Here is a 20,996-nt window from a genome sequence, read left to right on the forward strand (position 1 = left end):
AAGAAATAAGATAGTTTTATAATTTTAAATGTGAATTACTTGTAAATGAATGTAGTAGGTACCTGCAGTAGAAGACAACTACTCAGGCTACGATCTTGGATATAGTTTAGAGCGGTTTTCACTTAAGTGTCGAAAGTAATTTGCGTTTGCTTTGGTTTTGCATCACTACGCTTAGTGATTGGTTTAAAAATCTCGCGCAACCTTCTTGGCCAATCAGAAGTAAAGCCAAAACCAATCGTGACTCGCTCACGCATGTTTTCCCGCGCTCCGTGTTTGCGACATGTCATTTTGCTTCGAGTTTTGATTGGTTCACTGGATTGTCTGTGTCCTTTGTGATTTGCCAGAGTAATTACTTTGGTTTTGGTTTTACTACACTCAATTGAAAAGTGCTCTATTAAGTGGGATAGCTCCTCCGAAAGGTGATCGTTCGATGACAGAACCTAAACTTACACTGACGCGATTAACAACATTCGTGACTATGTCCCAAACTTACGATTCGAGAAATCGATCGAATAAATGATTTATGTAAGCGTATGAATGATTTATGTAAGCGTATGAATGATTTATACAAAGTTAATATACAATCTTCGTTCACTGTCCAAAATCCACGCGCGCCATTGGTTAAAATAGATCACGTGATTTTGCTTTACCTGTCGTCAGCAAACTCCGACAGTGCAGTATTGACAATAATGCACAAAAATCGTGCATTATTGAAAGTGTTTTAAGCTTCAAGGCTTGTATAAGTGGAAGAAAAATATATTCCTCAAATAATCAACGATCCAGTACCAAACAAAATCGAAGAGGACAACAATTTGAAGTGCTTTCATGTTCAAAGGTAAACTTCAGCTGAATAAATTCATTTTTGTGTGCGATTGACTTGCTTGTTGCTTGATTTGTAAAAGCCATCGACTTGCTTTGAACAAGCTTCTCGCTGACTGTATTTATGAACGACCACAGCTGATGAACGATTTTATGAACCATTTTAAGCTTTATTTCTGTACGGCTTATTTGTGATTTTTATATCATTTAAGCTTATTGATCTAATCCTGTGTAATTATGTACTTCACTATTTACTTTAAAACATTATATTGTTTGAAGTTCGTTAATCGCTTGCAGTGTACTCAGATTGTATATTAAAAGGGTTAGAGTCTGTCCGTTCGTGTTTTGTTGACAAATACACGCACTTGCTGGCCTCACAATAAACTCGAAAATTTCAATACTGCACTCGGCTACGCCTCGTGCAGTATTGAAATTTTCTCGTTTATTGTGCGACCAGCGCGTGCGTGTATTTGTCAACAAAACACTCACAACAGTCTCTAACCCATAATTAATAGAGGAGCACACAAAGAGGCCAATATTTAGGTTGGAAGGTCCATGACAGTGCGCATCTGACGCCATGGTGCACATCTTTTGTTTTGCGCCGCTCATACACCATGCATGAGTTACGTATATCGCAATGTTTTTATTGGTTAGTTGCATGAACACACGTAACCACCTATTGTATTTTTGTCAGGTTTTGTGCACTCTTAACCTCCAAAATAGCGAACAAAAACCTATAACAAAGAACTTTGCGCGGGGCTTCATAACCATTTCCCTCTATCAACTATGATTTATGTCAGCGTATGAGTGATTTTTGTAAGCGTATGAGTGATTTTTGCAAGCGCCTCGAGTGGGACGTGACTACTTGAAGTGCTGAACAGATAACTAAAATCTTTTGTGCTTCCGACCCGCGCGGACTAACGCAAAATGGCGGACAACTTCGGGCTTTCAGTGGAGCCATCTGATTCAGTAGAACCCAAAACAAGTGGAAATGCTCTTTTATTGCAGGAACAGGTGAATCCAAATGTAGATCCAGGACCACCTCCTCCATTCATAGCTAGTAAGTAATTTTTACAAATAAGTTTCGATATTAAAGTTAAAGGACCCTAGTCAGCTACGCCTTTGTTTTTGTTTACAGACAAGAGTTTTACGCGAAGAGTGTGTAGACGAAATAGATCAATGTGAAACTGTTGAAGGCAAATAAACAGACTTCTTAGATAGATTGATAAACTTTATTAAATTGTCAAGGCCACATAGCCTGGGAAAATCCCATACTAATGTAACACATCTTACAGCAATGTATCGAAATCGGCAGACTAGGGGCGTCCTTTAAGCAGTTTAAATTCACTCCCCCTAGCGAACTGCCAAGACTCCGAATTTCGTAGTGTGTTGTGAAATGCGTGCCGTTTTGCGTTTTATATATTTTCAAAATCATTGTTGCCTATACTTAATAATCTTTGTAACAGAATTAGGAGAAGTCGTAAAACTTCTTAACTACTCTCTGATGTGCGATTTGCCGTGTGATTTTAGGTTTTGTTATGGGTAGATACGAAATTCGTGCTCAAAACTGAATTGACTTCGGGAAGATTCTATTTCATAGATTTGGTAGTCTAGAAACCGTTTCTTCGTAGCTTTTTGAAACTTATGACAAAAGCAAAGAACGCTTAAAGATGATAAGTTTTTATTACAAGATAAGGATTTTAATTCATGCGGAAGAAATCTTGCAAACAAATGTTTCGTGATGTCTGCCCGCAATGACATATAATCAGTTATCTAAATCATAAGCTTAACTCAGTACTGTTAACTAAACCGGATAGATGATGTTACATGTACAGATCATGCATTACTGTTTTAATACAGCTTTCCTAGAGGTGTTGCTGTATTCAGTTTGAATATTGAGGTTTGGTATTTTGGTACTTAAAATTGTCTTTGTTTTCAAGAAAAGTCGATATTTGAGCTGGGTAACGAACCATGAACTGCCCTTTCATTTTCAAAAGTTGATCACTTTTCAACTTGGAGAATCCCTAGATATGCTCTGTATTTGTAAACTGACTTTGTATAATTGAACATGAGTGAGATTGACTTCTCTGCAAAAGAAGGTACAACTCGCGTGACAAACAATATGTTTCGTGACGTCTGCCCTTACTTTATGACACGAGCGCACAGGCTCACCATCCAATGTTTGTGAGGTCACAGCATGCCCATATGAATATTCAAATTTCTTCACTAATTGCTATTGTAAATATTTAAGCTTTCTAAAATCGGCTTTTACGACTTTCATTTGTAATAAAATAAAGTAGAAACATTTTCGCATTGTTTAAGTTTGTTTTTATGCCGTTTTCTTTTTATAACGTCGAAAACAAGTGAATCAAATTTAAGACCGCCAAGTATTTAGATTTTTTCTGCAAACCGGAAATCATTTTGTTAACGCATGCGTAATTCATCTGACAAGAGAACAGTGCGCGCGCTAGTTGTACGCGTACGCTTTTGAGATTATTTGCATGTGTAAAAAAACTGCCTTTCCTGGTTCAATTTAATCTGACTGATTCTCAAATGTGAAGTCAACTATTAGTCAGGAAGTTTTTCGGTAGTTCTTATTGTTTCATCTTATTTGGCGAGTTTGAAGAAGTGCTCGAAAGGAAATTTTTTTGCACATCTGGCGCGTACAGATAGCGTGAGTAACCCGTACACGCAATACAGCGCGCGCTCTTTTAGCACCTTAGCAACGCGCGAGAAATCCGTCAGTGGGCCCTTAAGTTTTCGACTCGTGTACTAAATGCAAATATTTACACAAGGCGTGCAACTTCGACATCGAAGAATCCGGTACCGCCACTGGAATGTAGCCTCGAAAGAACAGTCTTCGAACTATAGTCTGGCCTAATTTGTGTGCGATCGGTTCGCCCCGTTGCTCTTTTAAACTAGCTGGAATATCAAATTAGGTCGTAACTTTGTCGATTTACAATGATCTGTACCACCTACTTGGACAATTTATGCAATATTCGCTGAAATTGGTCAAAATTACTGCCTATGCCCTCTCCTGGAAAGCAATCTTGTCTCACTACAAAACGTCCTCTGGGATACCCCAAAATTCACGGCGCGAAGACAACTTGAACTGGAAAATTAATTTCTACACGCTATTACGTGGATTTGTCGAGTGAACTAACGTATCAGTAATTGCAAAGAAATGTTAATATCATTAAAAACATTTGAAGCCGAGGTGCAGATTACATTTTCAGTAGTCCATAGTCCAGAGTCCAGAGTCCAGTCCTGGTTTTAGACTATGACGACGGGTCAGTACTACAAATCTTAATCAGTTGATGCTACAAAAATGGTATCAAATAAATGCCCAATGATTTTTATTATTGAACATTGATCAGCATGTTAATAAGATACAACTTTCTGCAAAGTTAAAAAAATTCTACGAAGCCGTTTTAGAGCCACCTTAAATTTTCTAAAATTTAAGGTGGCTCTGAAACCACTTAACGTACTTTAAGGATCTGTTAACTATTTACAAAATCACTTGTGCGTCTTGTCCCTGGAGTTACATCGGCGAGACAAAAAGATCGTTTAGTACACGGCGAAAAGAACATATCAGGACTACTAAACAAGGCTCCAATGTAGCAAAACATGCCTGGTCTTTTGATCACGCCATCGACTTTGAAAACGCAGAGATAATTGACAAGGGCAACAATCGCATTAGAAAGACACTTGAATCGTGGCACACGGCAAAAACGGTCGAGGCCGACAACAATTCGTGCCCTCTGCCAGGACAATATAACATTCTTTTAAACAAACAGTAATTTATACACTTTTAGCATTCCTTTTAACATTCTTTTACACATACTTTTAACTTTTTAATTTATGCGATTCGCTAGTCATATTCAAATTTTTAGGTCCTTTTTATCACTTCGTTTTTATCCGTCGAAGACAGCAGTCTGGTTGTCGAAAGCTAATAATTTTTAAAATATTTTACCAAAGAAAGCTTTTTATCTTCTTACAATGAATCCTGGTATCGGATCTTCAATATTTTTATATTTGTAAACTATAAGCTACTTTCGGAGGGTTTCTTCATTTTAAACTAGAGCCAAATTATGTAATTTGTGATGATCTTAAATTAGCATAAATTACTATTTTGCCGGCACGGATCAGAGGGCTGGGTGCGGGTTTGAGGTGCGCAGTGTATAGTGGGATTTGAGTTTAAATAGGTGGCCGTTAGAAAGGTAAGACATTCTACGGTCAGCCTTCGTCACGTTTTGGTCAATGTTTGGTTATATTTGTTTTTCCTATGTCATCAGTGGATGCAGGATTACGCTTCGTTTTGTTTAAATATTTAGTTCTGCTATTATAATTGTATCACTGTAAGATCATATATTTTGAATGACGCTTCGTCTTGTTTAAATATTCAGGTTTGCTATCAGAATTGTATCACCGTAAGATCGTATATTTGGAAAAGTATTTGTTTACAGTAGTTAGATAAGTATACCCTAAACCCCCAAGGGTTGCGCCACTGTCTTGGTCGGGGCAACACGTTCCCCGTTTTCTCCACTTGCTGGTTTTTAGGGGTTTTCGTGTCCGGCTTTGGTGCACTTAGTATTTGTCATTTATTCATACCTTGTATTATATGTTGAGATGGAATTAACGGGACGATGGCTTGGCTGGCCAACGCACCCAATTTAATCAATGTCTTGTGTGTCCGGATGTGTAGTGGAGGCAAAATTGGACAGTTTTGTGATTGGGCAGGATTGTTTTTAGTAGCTCTCAAGATTGCGTTTGTTTTAGGCCCATCGCCTCAGGCTCCGGGACCACCACCCTTAGCTTACTCAGAGATGCCACCACCATGGTATGCCCCGCCCATTTCGATGAACACAGAACCATCTGTAACCTGCAGAGTGTGTCAACAACTCATCTACATCAGAGGAAGAGAACACCAGCACGAAGTGAAATGTGCTAACTGTCAAGAGGCCACGGTAAAAAAAATGAGTACAGCTTTTTATCAAGTGCATACAAGTGAAATTGAGTCATGCAATGCTGTTTGATATGTGTAATTTGTGCAGGCTGCAAGACTTGAATTTTCAAGTGAGAATATAAATTTTTCGTGGACCTTCAGTTTGGCAATCCTGTATTTTTCTACAAAACTGCTCAACTTACCTTGTAGGAGTGTGTGGCATTGACTTGATCCCTAGAGATAATCTTTTGGAAATAAAAGAAAGTTGATTAATGTAATTTCATTTGATGCTTTTTTCCTTTCTTTTCATTGGCCGAGAGCCCACGGCAAATAACTGGCTGTAAATAGTGGTCTGCTCGTGCACGCCACCCTCCGACAGTGATTTTGTTGCAAATAATGTTCTATGCATGCATATTGTGCTCACTAGTACTTCTGTGAGAAATGGCAGCTCGTTTTCCAGTTTCCACGATTTGAAATTTCTACTGGACCAAAAAACCTGGTGATTGAATGATAACACACTAATGAAACTCTTGGGATGGCAATATTAGAGCCCTTAGTTCCACTTGTTAGAAGAATATTTACTTTTAATTAGTGAGTAATAGTGTCTTTCTCTTTCAGCCCATTAAACCTCCTCCTGCTGGCAAGAAATACATCCGGTGTCCATGTAATGCTCTGCTGACATGTAAGGTCTCCTGTGTGAGAATAACTTGCCCACGGGTAAACTGGTAAGTTTCTTTCTGGAAATACACAAAGGTCTGGCTCAATGTAACAAGGAGCCTGTAAACGGAGACTTAAGTGACTGAACTAAAGAGGTTTTGAACCAATTTACAAGCTCGAAACAGTAATCAGAGGAAGGGTGCTAGTCAAAAACAAGACGGAAATATATTTTTAAAGGTAGATAGTTGCAGTTCCAAACATTTAATTTTTTTATTGTTTTGATATATAATATGGTATTAATTTTCGCGTTTTTAAATTTCGCGCAATGTTTTTTTCGCGCGTACTATAGCTAACTTTCGCGATTATTTTGAAATGGCGAAAATCGCGAAAATTAGTAAGAATAAGGTAAATACTTAAATTCTAAGATGATAAGGTATTATAAAGAAAAAACTGCTTTCCACGAATGGCAAGAAATATAATAATAATAATATAATAATAATAATATAATAATAATAATAATAATAATAATAATAATAATAACTTATATTGCGCAATTATATATATATGATGTAGGTCGTGATGTTTCGATGGCTAGTTGCTGCTAATCGTAAGTTAATAAGTCTATTTTGAATGGAAGATTTGATTCTCCTTTTTATTTTTCAGCCAACGAATAACCAATCTTGCTCCGACTCCATCTGTACCTCCAGCAGTAACAGTACCTTCCTCGAACAGAGCCACTTGTGGACATTGCAATGGGATCTTTGTGGTAAGCTAAGACTCCTTACACGGCCAGTATTTTAACTTGAAAACTGCACTGGGTGCACTGAAATCGTTTTAAAGTGTTAGATGTGTAAATTTTTACAAATAGAAATTAAACCTAAACATAGTTAGTTACAGTTATTTGGTGTTTTTTGAATGCAAAATCCCTTCCACTTATCCCCTCTCCCCCGGCCCCTCCAACCCAACAAAATACAACCACCGAAAAAGCCTTTTGAACGATAAGCCCTTATTGGAGTTTTAAGTAGAATGTTTCTTTGTTGCTGTTACTGCTATCCCTGAAAGCTTAATAATTAGTGGATCATTACCACCGTTTGCATTGATACGCGACTTCAGAAATCAAAACACCCGCGGAAACGTTGGGTCCAAGATTTCCGTCAATCAAAGTTTGAAATGACGTTTCGCACGAGCGACTTTACCTTCAATATCAAGGCTTTTGCGTTTGGAAACCGAATGAAATTATTAAAACAGTTTACAGATCTTTACGAAAAATTTTATTTTATACCAACCCGACAGTACAGACGGAATGTCGCGATACGTTTACTGCTAGCTAAACATAAAAGTTCTGTACCTTTTATTTTTTTGGTGTTTATTACGACGGTTTAGCAAGACAAAGCCCATTTTGACAACTTAGCTACAAAATGGTTTAATTTGCACCTGTTAAAAACATTTTAAGGAGTTTTGGCCGTGGAATAAAATTTATATATCGCCAGTTCACTTCCGTGATCGCTCGCGAGAAACGTTGTCGGAAACCCCTTCAAACTTTGTTTGCGGACGGAAATCATGGAAACATTTCCGCTGGTGTTCGATTTCTGAAGTCGTGTATCAATGCGAACGGTGGTAATAGTGTGCAGTTTAGTTAGAAGATTGCTTCAGTAATAAACTGTTTGCTTTAGGTATCCTTCTCAAACTTCCAGTATTTTTATTCAGACCATAAATCCGTTAATATTCTTAGTGTGGTAAATTCTAACACAGGTTTTATCCTTCCTTCAGTTTCGCACAACAAGCTGCCGTGCTAGATGCCCTCACTGCAGAGAAACGTGAGTATAGCACCGGGTGCTTTCTGAGTGTGTATTTCACTTTATTTAAAATTAAGTATTGTTTTTAACCGTGATCCACATGTTCATTTTCCAGATCTTCCGTGGGACCTGACTTTGCCAGAAGACGTGCCAGAATATTTGCCATCATTGGATTCATCTTCTTAGCGGCAGGTGTTGGGGTGACTGTGGGGACACTAGAAATTGCCAAAAAATCTGGAGGTAATTAAGCTTCTGTACCATGTTAAACTACATGTTCACTCGTAAAGTCTTTTCACAAACTGTTAGTCACCCTTTAAATCAACTCTGGCTCTGGCTTTGTAACAAGGGTACATTTAGTGGCGTTGTTTATCTCCAAGCCTTTGTAAACAACCCTCTATTTAGGGTTGCAACATGGTACATCATTTCTTCAATGATTCCTCTTTTTACCCACTTTTTGGATTACTGATCCCAAAATTTTGGTGACTTCTTGATTGCTGATCTCAAAAGACTGCAATGATCCTGTTCTGATCACAGATTTCGGCTCTTATCTGTTATCTCATTGCTATGATTCCTGACCCTGCATCTTTGATCCCTAGCCCACCCCATTGATCTCTGATCCCACATAAGTTGTTTTTTTGTTTTTTTTTTACATAAGTTGATATGACCCTGGCCTTTTGAATCACAATAAGGGACGGACCATTATTTTTTGGAGGGGGGGGGATGAAAAATATTGAAAAAATTGTTTGCAGGGCCCGGAAAGACAAAATAAATTGTTTGCAAACACGATATGTATAACAAAAAATAGTAAGAATTTCGAAAAAAAATGTTTGCCGAGGTGCATAAACTAAAAAAAAAAAAAAAGTTTGTAGAGGAAAATTTTTCATCCCCCCTCCAAGAAAATAATGGTCCGTCCCTAATGTAAAACATGGAGACATACATCTAAGGAGCTCGTGTGATTTTTTCAATAAAAAAACTTTACTTGTTATTTAGGGATGACCCTGCTCTATTCCAAGCCTTAAAACTGAAAACAATGTGCAAACATGCTACTGTAGGCCCACGATGTATTTGGGGAGATAAGTATTTATGGCTTAATCGTATCTATAACACAATTCTCGATTTTGATTGGTTCTGCGCGCGCCTATTTGTCACGTAATCGGCGCGCGATCACTCGCCCGATTACTCGGCCCTGAATTGTACTCCACTCAGTCCAATTACTATTACTAATTATAGAGAGAAATTAATTGTCGGTCACTTGTGATCTCTCTAGGTATCTATGTGGTATGGATTGGAGCATTTGTGGCTGGCATTGTTAACTTGATCAGAAGTTGTTACTACTGTACAATGACAGTCAGTTCAATTGAAGGGGAGCCATAAAACCAAACTCAAGCTCATTTTCTGAGAGGACAAACAACAAGCATGTCACTGCATGCAAATTCTTAACTCGTAAAGACATTAGAGGAATGAGAGCACACTTAAACCAGAATGCCATGTAAAAATGCTGTGCTAGAGTTGCTTGTGGAAAAGCTCTCTTAAAAGAGCTTGCTCGCAGTGTAATTTAAGAGCAACAATGACAACAACTTTAAAGCAATGTTTTTTAACCTATTGGACCTATTGGCATTGTGGTACATGTAAATGCTTTTGTAGATTTTAGAGATTTTAAGTAACAGAGGTGTTACAGGTGTACCACCATAGTTATCTGCAGTTATTTTTTTTAAAACTAGTTTTTCATCTTTTTGTTGGTTTCCCAAACTCTTTAGCCAATCACAGATGCAACATGTGCCAAGCAATTAATTGCCTTTCTTCACACGAAAAAAAATAGTAAGATAAGATAAGAGAAGATAAAATAAGAGAAGAGAAGAGAAGTTAAGATAAGATAAGAAAAGATAAGATAAGATTAAAGATAAGATAAGATTAAAGATAAGATAAGATAAGATAAGATAAGATAAGATAAGATAAGATAAGATAAGATAAGATATGATATGATATGATATGATATGATATGATATGATATGATATGATATGATATGATATGATATGATAAGATAAGATAAGATAAGATAAGAGGCCGTGTTTAAAAACTAAATTACTTAAAAACTGTGGCGACTCAATTTTGCCTTGAAAATACTCAAAGAAGACGCTTAAAGTTAATCTAGGGGTTAGCTATTCACAACTGAGTACCAGTGAATGAAAAACTTCTCCGATTTAAATAGTCGGTGCGTGGTTGTGGAAAAGCTAATTTGTTTTCAGTGTCCCTTAAACGGTAAGCTATCGCGAAAAACCAACTTGAAGTCAAATATTCAGATGTCAGCCTATGTAAGGTCTTGAACATCATAATAGCTTTCTTTTCTAATCTTTAATTACAGAGATTCCGCCACCCTAGTAACCGGAACAAATCGTTCAAGTTATTCCAAAGCTGTGCGATTTTGAAGCTTTTGAAGCTTTTCAGATTACAACTTGGATTGTAAAATTCATTAACTATTCATAAGGGTGCAAACCAATCCCAGCACTGTATTCAGATCACATGTACACAACTATAAACCCCAATACAAATCAAACAATAGAATTAACTTTTGATATATTCATTAACTTTTGAAACAGATCTCTACTGATTCGCATTCAATTTATTGTTTTCATTTCACAAGTAGAATAAAATATTCGCGTCCGATCTGTATGGGCGTCTACAATGGCTCGCCGATCGGCTCGCCATTGTACACGCCCATACAGATCTCCCGCTCATATTTTATCTACTACTTGTAATATTGAATGGAATGTGATGTCGTATTCGCTTGATTGCACCAAGGGAGGAAGCAATCTTTTTGCAGACACTTTCGAGCCTCTCTATGGGTACCCACGATCAGTCGTTTTCTTCGCAATTTTTTGGCAAATCTTCGGTTTTTTAAGCAGATCTTCGTTTTATTTACGTTCGTTTTTTTCTGAAATGTGGTCAAATGCCAAAATTCAGAAATTACAGATCTTTAGTTTTTACGAGTTGGACAGTTTTATTTCTGAGTGTTCAATTTGATCACGAGAATTTTGGTCAATTTCAGATGTTCGCTTCAATCTCGAGATTTCCGTTTTTCCGCGGTGATCTTCGCGTCTTCGATTTCTTCGGAAATAGCCACAAAGAGGCTTACTTTCGATGTGACACTTCCAATTTAAAAGTTGGCCATGTAGACACCAAGGGATTTAATTTATAGATTTAATTTATAGTTTTTTTTTTATATAGTAAAAGCCCGGGAGTAAAAGAGGTTCCGGTTTTGGATTCGACGACGGAGGTGGCCTGCGAACAGGCTTTCTGGAGAGCCAAGAAAAGCAAGGCTGACACTACGTAGAAATGAAAAAACCTTAACGGGACAACGACATGATAGAGTCCAAACCGAAAGTCAAAAATGCAAACTCTGGACAGCTGTTTCGACCTGATTGGGTCTCTTCAGCAGAGTGTATGCCGCACAGAACAGAACAACCAGCGCAAAGACAGTTGTCTATAAAGTGCTCGTGGTAATGACAATCCGGATGGGCTGTCGCCAGCTCCTACGTACACAGCAGCATTTTCGTCCGCGGTCCCTTGCTTTCTATTGTCACTTTCTGGAGAGCGCTCGGCCGGCGGGGCAAGCGCTCTCTGGAACTGATCTCGGGAAAGCCTGTTCGCAGGCTACTCGTGGGTGAGCGTAAACAAGACCTGGGAACAGCTGGTTTACGTTGTTGACATTTCGTTTTCGTCATTTCCACTGCCGTTTTTCCCACCTAATAACCAACAAGACCGTAACCAGAACAATTTGTCAGATCTCTAGCCTGTACACTGGCTATCAGATCTCCAGATCTCCACTGCAAAGAAATAAGATAGTTTTATTATTTAAATGTGAATTGCTTGTACATGAATGTAGTAGGTACCTGCAGTAGAAGACTACTCCGGCTACGATCTTGGATATAGTTTATTAGTAAGTGGCAGCCTAGTACCCAGACGTTCCCTTCCCGCTTCTCGATTTGGCGCGAAATTTCGTGACGTCACCGAATGACACTGAGCCCGTTCCCAGGCCCTTACGTGGACCTCGCGCTCGCCCAAGATAGGAGGAGAACGCCTAGGGACTAGGCTGAGTAAGTGGAATAGCTCCTCCGAAAGGTGATCGTTCGATTACAGAACCTAAACTTACACTGACGCGATTAACAACATTCGTGACTATGTCCCAAACTCACGATTCGAGAAATCAATCGAATATATGATTTATGTAAGCGTATAAATGATTTATGTAAGCGTATGAATGATATATGCAAAGTTAATAGAGGAGCACACAAAGAGTCCATGACAGTGTACATATGACGCTCTGGTGCACATCTTTTGTTTTGCGCCGCTCATACACTACGCATGAGTTACGGAATTGCAATGTTTTTATTGGTTACATGAACACACGTAACCACCTATAACCTATTGTATTTTGTCAGGTTTTGTGCACTCTCAACCTCCAAAATAGCGAACAAAAACCTATAACAAAGAACTTTGCCCGGGGCTCCATAACCATTTCCCTCTATCAACTATGATTTATGTAAGCGTATGAATGATTTATGGCAGCGTATTGAGTGGGACGTGACTACTTGAAGTGCTGAACAGATAACTTAAAACTGCCAAGACTCCGAATTTCGTAGTGTGTTGCGCGCGAAATTTCGTAGTGTGTTGCGTTTTATATATTTTCAAAATCACTGTTGCTTGTACTTAAGAATCTTTGTAACAGAATCAGGAGAAGTCGTAAAACTTCTCAACTACTCTCTGATATATGATTTGCCGTGTGATTTTATGGGTAGATACGAAATTCGTGCTCAAACATGTTTAATTGACTTCGGGAAGATTCTATTTTATAGATTCGGTAGAAATCGTTTCTTCGTAGCTTTTTGAAACTTATGACAAAAGCAAAGAATCCGCTTAAAGGTCATAAGTTTTTTATTACAAGATAAGGATTTTAATTCATGCGGAAGAAATCACAAACAATGTTTCGTGATGTCTGCCCTCAATGACATACAATCAGTTATAATCATAAGCTTAACTCAGTACTGTTAACTTAACCGGATAGTTGATGTTACATGTATAGATCATGCATTACTGTTTTAATACAGCTTTTCTAGGGGTGTTACTGTATTCAGTTTGAATATTGAGGTTTGGTATTTTGGTACTTAAAATTGTCTTTGTTTTCAAGAAAAGTCGATATTTGATCTGGGTAACGAACCATGAACTTCCCTTTCATTTTCAAAAGTTGATCACTCTTCAACTTGGAGAATCCCTAGATATACTCTGTATTTGTAAACTGACTTTGTTTAATTGAACATGAGTGAGATTGACTTCTCTGCTAAAGAAGGTACAACTAGTCGCGTTGATTATATGAATCTTGCAAACAATATGTTTCGTGACGTCTGCCCTTAGTTCATGACATAAGCGTAAGCTTATAAAAGCTCTTTTACTTCGACGGGTCATGGCATAGTCTAAAAGCAGGACTAGACTCTGGACTCTGGACTCTAGACTCTTTTTAACTCGGGAAATTCCGAGTTTTGGTGATGGGGCCAATTTCACTCCTTCCCTCCTTCCCTCCATCACTCCTTCCCTCGTTTCTTGTTAAACGTTTTAATTGAATAATTAATTGAATTAATTTATTATTTAATCTTGTGAAGCGGGTAGAAGGAGGGGGCGGTACTGGGCAAAATTCGTTACGGTTAATGAAGTACATAAAAGCTATATATTTGTTTCTGAAAACCTACTGCTCTCTTTATGGTGCTATATTTCCAAGCTCACGGATGTATGGGCTGAACGCATGCGCAGAAGACTAACAGAGGTAAATCTTACTCGAACACAAGAAATCGACTTTTCTAAGATGATTTCCAATGCGAAACACCAAGATGTAAGATTACATGTGACAAGTAACATCTACTTTTGTAGCGTCGATAAGCAGACGAAAGCCCTCTCTCGTTTTCTCATAACAAGCTTGCAAAGTCAGTAAGCAGGTCATTTGTCAAGCCAAGGACAAGTTTTGACCTGACATGACAAGAAGCCAGTCTGGTCGGACAAAAATTTTCTTTGTAATTAGAAATTAAAAGGGAAAGATAAAAGAAATTTTAAAGCCAGTCGCCAGGAGGCGACTAGCTTCATAATGTTGTATGATTTTTGGTTAAAATATTCCGTCACAATGCAAGGCCGTAAAATTATAAATTTATTTTTCATTCACAGTGGCGTGAACTGTGTATCGATCCTAAACAAAACTAACTGCAGAATCCCTTCTAGTAAATAAAATACACCTCTGTGTTTTTCTGAATCAGTGTAGTTATTTTCAAAATCCAAACACCCGCAAAAACACAACTCAAAACAGCTATTAAAAAAATTAAATAAATATTCCCAGACAAGATGCGTCTCAGATAACAAAGGGGTTTCAAATGTGTTGGCTTAAAAAAGTCAAAATTCCCGAACTAAAGATTCAAATATGAAAGAAACTTGAATTAAACTTTGTTTAGAATTTTATATCATTCAAAATGAAGGCAAGAAATGCATTCCAAGTCTTCAAAATTTCGAAAGCATACAAATTTGCATGCGTGATAGGCCTTATCACGGTTTTCGACGCCATCTTGACGAGGTAGGCAAAGTAAAGCCGGTAGAAATTACAGTGTTTGTATGGGAATCCGACGCCAAATATCTTCTACAAAAATTGAATTCTGGGCAACCTTTGAATTGTAAAGTTAAGATACTACTTTCGGAGGGTTTCTTCTTTTTAAACTAGAGCCAAATTTGGACAGTTTTGTGATTGGACAGGACTGTTTTTAGTAGCTCTCAAGATTGCGTTTGTTTTAGACCCATCGCCTCAGGCTCCGGGAGCACCACCCTTTGCTTACTCTGAGATGCCACCATGGTATGCCCCGCCCATCTCGATGAGCACAGAACCATCTGTAATCTGCAGAGTGTGTCAACAGCTCATCTACATCAGAGGAAGGGAGCGCGTGGTGAAATGTCCTAACTGTCAAGAGGAAGACATAGCAAATTTTCAAGTTAGAATATTTTTATTTTTTTGCATTTAATGAATACTTTATTTACAACAAAAAAAAGGAGAAGCCACGAGCCAAGCCGCCCACACTGCCGGAGCTTATCCCGGTTTCCATAGCATTAAGCCGCTAGGAAATGCGGCTTGTAAACGGAAACTTGCAGGGTTCCCCCCCAGCATTATGTCGCCGGTACCCATTTATACACCTGAGCGGAGAGAGGCCAGGCACTATGAGAGTAAATTGTCTTGCCCAAGAACACAACACAAGTGACCCCGGCCGGAGCTCAAACTCGCACCGCGCTCGATCTGGAGTCCGGCGCACTAACCATTAGGCCACAGCGCCTCCCACAACAACAAAGGCACTACATAAATACAATTAACAAATAAGAAAAAATAAATAAATGTCAGTGCGCTCCCTCTACAGAAAATTGAAATTAACTAATATAATTTTCAAGTGAGAATATAAATTTTTCGTGGACCTTCAGTTAATCCTGTATTTTTCTACAAAACTGCTCAACTTACCTTGTAGGCGTGTGTGGCATTGACTTGATCCCTAGAGATAATCTTTTAGAAATGAAAGAAAGTTGATTAATGTAATTTTCATTTGATGCTTTTTTCCTTTCCTTTCATTGGCCGAGAGCCCACGGCAAATAACTGGCTGTAAATAGTGGTCTGCTCGTGCACGCCACCCTCCGACAGTGATTTTGCTGCAAATAATGTTCTATGCATGCATATTGTGGTCACTTCTGTGAGAAATGGCAGCTCGTTTTCCAGTTTCCACGATTTGATATTTCTACTAGACCAAAAACAAACTCGGTACGTAATTGAATGATGACACACTGATAAGTCTAATGAAACTCTTGGGGTAACAATATTAGAGCCCTTAGTTGCACTTGTTAACAGAATATTTACTTATAGTAAGTGATACGGTTTCTTTCTCTTTCAGTACATTTATCCTCCTCCTGCTGGCAGGTAGGTAATCTTTATTTTTACACGGATAAAGATCATTAGCTTTTAAAAATACTACATATAAATACTTAAATTCTAAGATGATAAGCTATTATAAAGAAAAAACTGCTTTCCACGAATGACAAGATATATAATAATAATAATAATAATAATAATAATAATAATAATAATTAAAAAATTCATTAATAATTCATAAAGAAAATACAAAATAAATTAATGTTTAATATAAGTTCAAGAATGAGTTGGCCGTTCAATAAATTCGCAGTTCGTGTTTTATCAAGTCTAAAACACTCGGCTGCGCCTCGTGTTTTAAACTTAATAAAACACTGCTGCTCATTCATTAAACAATACTTAACTTATATTGCGCAATTATATGATGTAGGTCGTGATGTTTCGATTGCTAGTTGCTGCTAATCCTAAATCGTAAGTGAATAAGTCCATTTTGAATGGAAGATTTGATTCTCCTTTTTATTTTTCAGCCAGCGAATAACCAATCTTGCTCCGACTCCATCTGTACCTCCAGCAGTAACAGTATCTTCTTCTTTGAACAGAGCCACTTGTGGACATTGCAATGGGATCTTTGCGGTAAGCTAAGACTCCTTACACTGCCAGTATTTTAACTTGAAAACTGCACTGGGTGCACTGAATTCTTTTCAAAGTGCTAGATGTGTAAATTGTTTACAAATAGAAATTAAACCCAAACATAGTGAGTAACAGTTATTTCGTTTTTTGAAATGCAAAATTCCACAAGTCAGTTAACCAGTAGTAGATAGTTTAGTTAGACAATTAGTTAGTCACTTAGTAAATTAGTTAAGTTAGTTAATGAGTTAGTTTTTCATTCAAAGATTTTAATGATTCTTAGTTTTTATTTCCATTTTTCAGCTCAGCTATTTTATTTGTTAGTATTTCCTTTTATCACTGATGTAAATTTTTTTAAGTAAGTTTTCATTTTTTTAAATATATTTTTACTGTAAAGCGCCATGAGCCATGGATATGGCGCTATATAAATCTTTTATTGTTAATTGTTATTATTATTATGAGTTATACACCTGAGCCCGCGATAAAGTCACGTGATACTGGTCAGCGGACACATTGTGTTGACAGCTGTCAATTAACCATAACGTGGATGCCCAGTATCAAAGATGTTAGCGTTTATCTATTTCCGAAGTCAGTGGGCGACGTACGGACGGACGGACGCGCCCGTGAGCCATGCTGCTAGCCATGATGACCATGTAAACTCAAGTTCATGGTTTTCCTATTTCTGTGAATTTTCTATAGGTTTACAGATCTTTTCGAAAAATTTATTTTATACCAACCCGACAGTACAGACAGAATGTCGCGATACGTTCACTGCTAGCTGAACATAAAAGTTCTGTACCTTTTATTTGTATGTTGTTTATAACGACGGTTTAGCGAGACAAAGCCCATTTTGACAACTTAGCTACAAAATGGTTTAACCTGCACCTGTTAAAAACATTTTAAAGAGTTTTGGCCGCGGAATAAAGTTTATATATCGCCAGTTCACTTCCGTGATCGCTCGCGAGAAACGTTGTCGGAAACCCCTTCAAACTTTGTTTGACGGAAATCATGGAAACATTTCCGCTGGTGTTTGATTTCTGAAGTCGCGTATCATTGCAAACAGTGGTAATAGTGTTGCAGTTTCTACATTTAAAACACTAATTAAATAAGTTAGAAGATTGCTTTATAATAAAACTGTTTGCTTTAGGTATCCTCTTCAAACTTCCAGTATTTTTATCCAGACCATAAATCCGTTAATATTCTTAGTGTGGTAAATTCTAACACATGTTTTATCCTTCCTTCAGTTTCGCACAACAAGCTGCCGTGCTAGATGCCCTCACTGCAGAGAAACGTGAGTATAGCATCGGGTATATATCTCTACACGTGAAGCACTTTAGCTGACTGATAACCGCTTTTTATTTATCAGGCCTTGACCAATCAATTACTTGGTAATTTTGTGAACAATGAGCTGAGTGTGTTTTTCACTTTACAGTAGAACCCCGATATAACGATATGCCAAGGGAGCAGTAAAATATATCGTTATATCGAGGTATCGTTATATCGAAACTCCCGATATAACGATATGGCTGTGTAATGGCCGAAAATATCGTTTTATCGAGGTAAAACTAACATGTACTTTTTCACTGGATACAGAGGTTTATAATAAAGTATTTATTTCTATACCATCGTACAAAGCTGTTATCAGAAACGTTAGAGATTACTCGATTACTGTTATGCTACTGGATTAAGTTCGATGTTTTGCTTAAATTGTGACTGATAATATCGTTATATCGGGAGGATTTTCCGTTCGGTACGCTAAATTCTCATCGTTATATCGGGAATATCGTTATATACAAGATCGTTTTATCGGGGTTTTGTCCCATACATTTTACTGTAACTTTTGCCGGGACATGAATATTCATCGCTATACCGGGAATATCGTTATATCGAGGATCGTTATATCGGGGTTCCACTGTATTTAAAATTAAGTATTGTTTTTAACTGTGATCCACATGTTCATTTTTCAGATCTTCCGTGGGACCTGACTTTGCCAGAAGACGTGCCACAATATTTGCCATCATTGGATTCATCTTCTTAGCGGCAGGTGTTGGGGTGACTGTGGGGACATTAGAAATTGCCAAAAAATCTGGAGGTAATTAAGCTTCTGTACCATGATAAACTACATGTTCACTCATAAAGTCTTTTCACAAACTGTTATGTAATCCGTTAAATCAACTCTGGCTTTTGTAGTAAGGGTACATTTTGTACTGTTGTTTATCTCCAAGCCTTTGTAAACAACCCTCTATTTAGGGTTGCAACATGGTACATTATTTCTTCAATGATTCCTCTTTTTACCCACTTTTGGGATTACTGATCCCAAACTTTTGGTAACTTCTTGATTGCTGATCTCAAAAAACTGCAATGATCCTGTTCTGATCACAGATTTCGGCTCTTATCTGTTATCTCATTGCTATGATTCCTGACCCTGCATCTTTGATCCCTAGCCCACCCCATTGATCTCTGATCCCACATAAGTTGTTATTTGTTAATTTTTTATTTTTTTTTCACATAAGTTGATATGACCCTGCCCTTTTGAATCACAATAATGTAAAGCATGGAGACATACATCTAATAATAATAATAATAATAATAATAATAATAATAATAATAATAATAATAATAATAATAATAATAATAAATAATATTTTAAGAGGAGGCCTCCAATCACCTAGGGGGTGGTTTTCAGGAGGGTCCTCTGAGAAAATAAATGTTAAACATTAAAATACATTAAAATCTAAAATACAATAAAAAGACAAAACCCATGTTGTATGCTAACTAAGATTAAAAACTAGGACAAGAATTAAGGAGCTCAGGAGCTCATGTGATTTTTTCAATACATAACTTTACTTGTTACTTAGGGATGAATGAACCTGCTCTATTCCAAGCCTTAAAACTAAAAACAATGTGTAAACATGCTACTGTAGGCCCACGATGCATTTGGCGAGATAAGAATTTATGGCTTAATTATAGAGAGAAATTAATTGTCGGTCACTTGTGTTTTCTCTAGGTATCTATGTGGTATGGGTTGGAGCATTTGTGGCTGGCATTCTTAACTTGATCAGAAGTTGCTACTACTGTACAATGACAGTCAGTTTAATTGAAGGGGAGCCATAAAACCAAACACAAGTTCATGTTCTGAGAGGACAAACATAAGCAATATTCTTTTCTACAACAAATGCTTACTGATTACAGCACACCATGAAGGGAAGTGCTTTTACATTGAATCATACTGCTTTTATAGCTAGACATGGCTATGGTTGCAACCAATAGAAAATTGCCATCTTGCAGATCATGCTGTGACAAGACTAGACAGTGTTGTGCAATATAGATGAAACAATAAGCTAATTCAAGGTACCCAACTAAACTAAGCAGGAAAACAAAGACATCGTGTTATTGCCGCCAAACATGTAACGTAATTAAATACAGTACCTAATAAACTGATTAGGGATTTGCACGTCACGCTCCATTAACTGCGTTTTACTGCTTGTGCCGTAAAACTTTCATAATGTTATTGGCATTTTGATACATGTAAATGTTTCTGTAGATTTTAGAGATTTTAACTAACAGAGGTGTTACAGGTGTACCACCATTAAGTTATCTGATAATTTAATTTTTTTAAAAATTTAGTTTTGTCATCCTATTTTTTTATTTTATTGTTTTTTATTGATTTGAGTTACAAAATACAAAGAATACAAAATACAAATATTACAGTGTGCTAGGTGCTAGTGTATTAATAACAATGTGCTTATAGACAGAAAAAAAAAATTAAAAAATGAAATGAAAAGAAAAGAAAAAAAAACATAGTGAAACAACAAAATAAGAAAAAAATAATAATTAAAATACCACCATGCATAACACCCACCCCCGTAACCACATATTTTAAAATATCGCACTAAGTTTACGTAAGTACTTTAATTATTTTCTCCCATTTCTTAAGATGTTTGTCTTATTTGTTATTCTCCCTAGCAATATGGAGCTCGATACTACTTTTTGGTTTCCCGAACTCTTTAGCCAACCACAGAGGCAAGATGTGCCAAGCAATTAATTGGCTTTCTTGTTAATTTTCAGATTTACTTGCCATTTCATTGGCTGAAAAATCAAGGGTGAAACCAAGATATCAAAATTTATAATCGCTATAATTTCGCTGTGTTTTACCGTAACAAGATATTAAAAATAGAGAGCTAAACGTGAGGGAGCTCACTTGTATTGTGGCTTTTAATT

At 37.2% G+C, this 20,996-nt stretch overlaps 1 protein-coding gene across 5 annotated transcripts; it reads left to right on the forward strand.

The window, feature by feature from the left end:
• Positions 1-1,391: 1,391 nt before the first annotated feature.
• LOC144651302 (type 2 phosphatidylinositol 4,5-bisphosphate 4-phosphatase-like) lies at positions 1,392-20,574 on the forward strand. Of its 5 annotated transcripts, XM_078511248.1 has the most exons (8): positions 1,392-1,879; positions 5,599-5,654; positions 15,100-15,234; positions 16,174-16,199; positions 16,676-16,781; positions 18,020-18,066; positions 18,743-18,867; positions 19,783-20,574. In XM_078511248.1, the coding sequence occupies exons 1-8, from the start codon at positions 1,747-1,749 to the stop codon at positions 19,887-19,889; spliced, it is 735 nt and encodes a 244-aa protein (XP_078367374.1). In that variant the 5' UTR covers positions 1,392-1,746; the 3' UTR covers positions 19,890-20,574. The 5 variants fall into 5 exon arrangements, with proteins under 5 accessions (XP_078367374.1, XP_078367373.1, XP_078367372.1 ...); XM_078511247.1 differs by lacking the exon at positions 5,599-5,654 and having other exon boundaries at positions 15,041-15,234; XM_078511246.1 differs by lacking the exons at positions 15,100-15,234; positions 16,174-16,199; positions 16,676-16,781; positions 18,020-18,066; positions 18,743-18,867 and adding exons at positions 6,383-6,489; positions 7,085-7,187; positions 8,192-8,238; positions 8,333-8,457 and having other exon boundaries at positions 1,404-1,879; positions 5,599-5,786.
• Positions 20,575-20,996: the final 422 nt, after the last annotated feature.

The sequence above is a fragment of the Oculina patagonica genome, chromosome 4 (genome assembly GCF_052425735.1).
Source record: "Oculina patagonica isolate OP01 chromosome 4, crgOcupat, whole genome shotgun sequence".
Lineage (NCBI taxonomy): Eukaryota > Metazoa > Cnidaria > Anthozoa > Scleractinia > Oculinidae > Oculina > Oculina patagonica.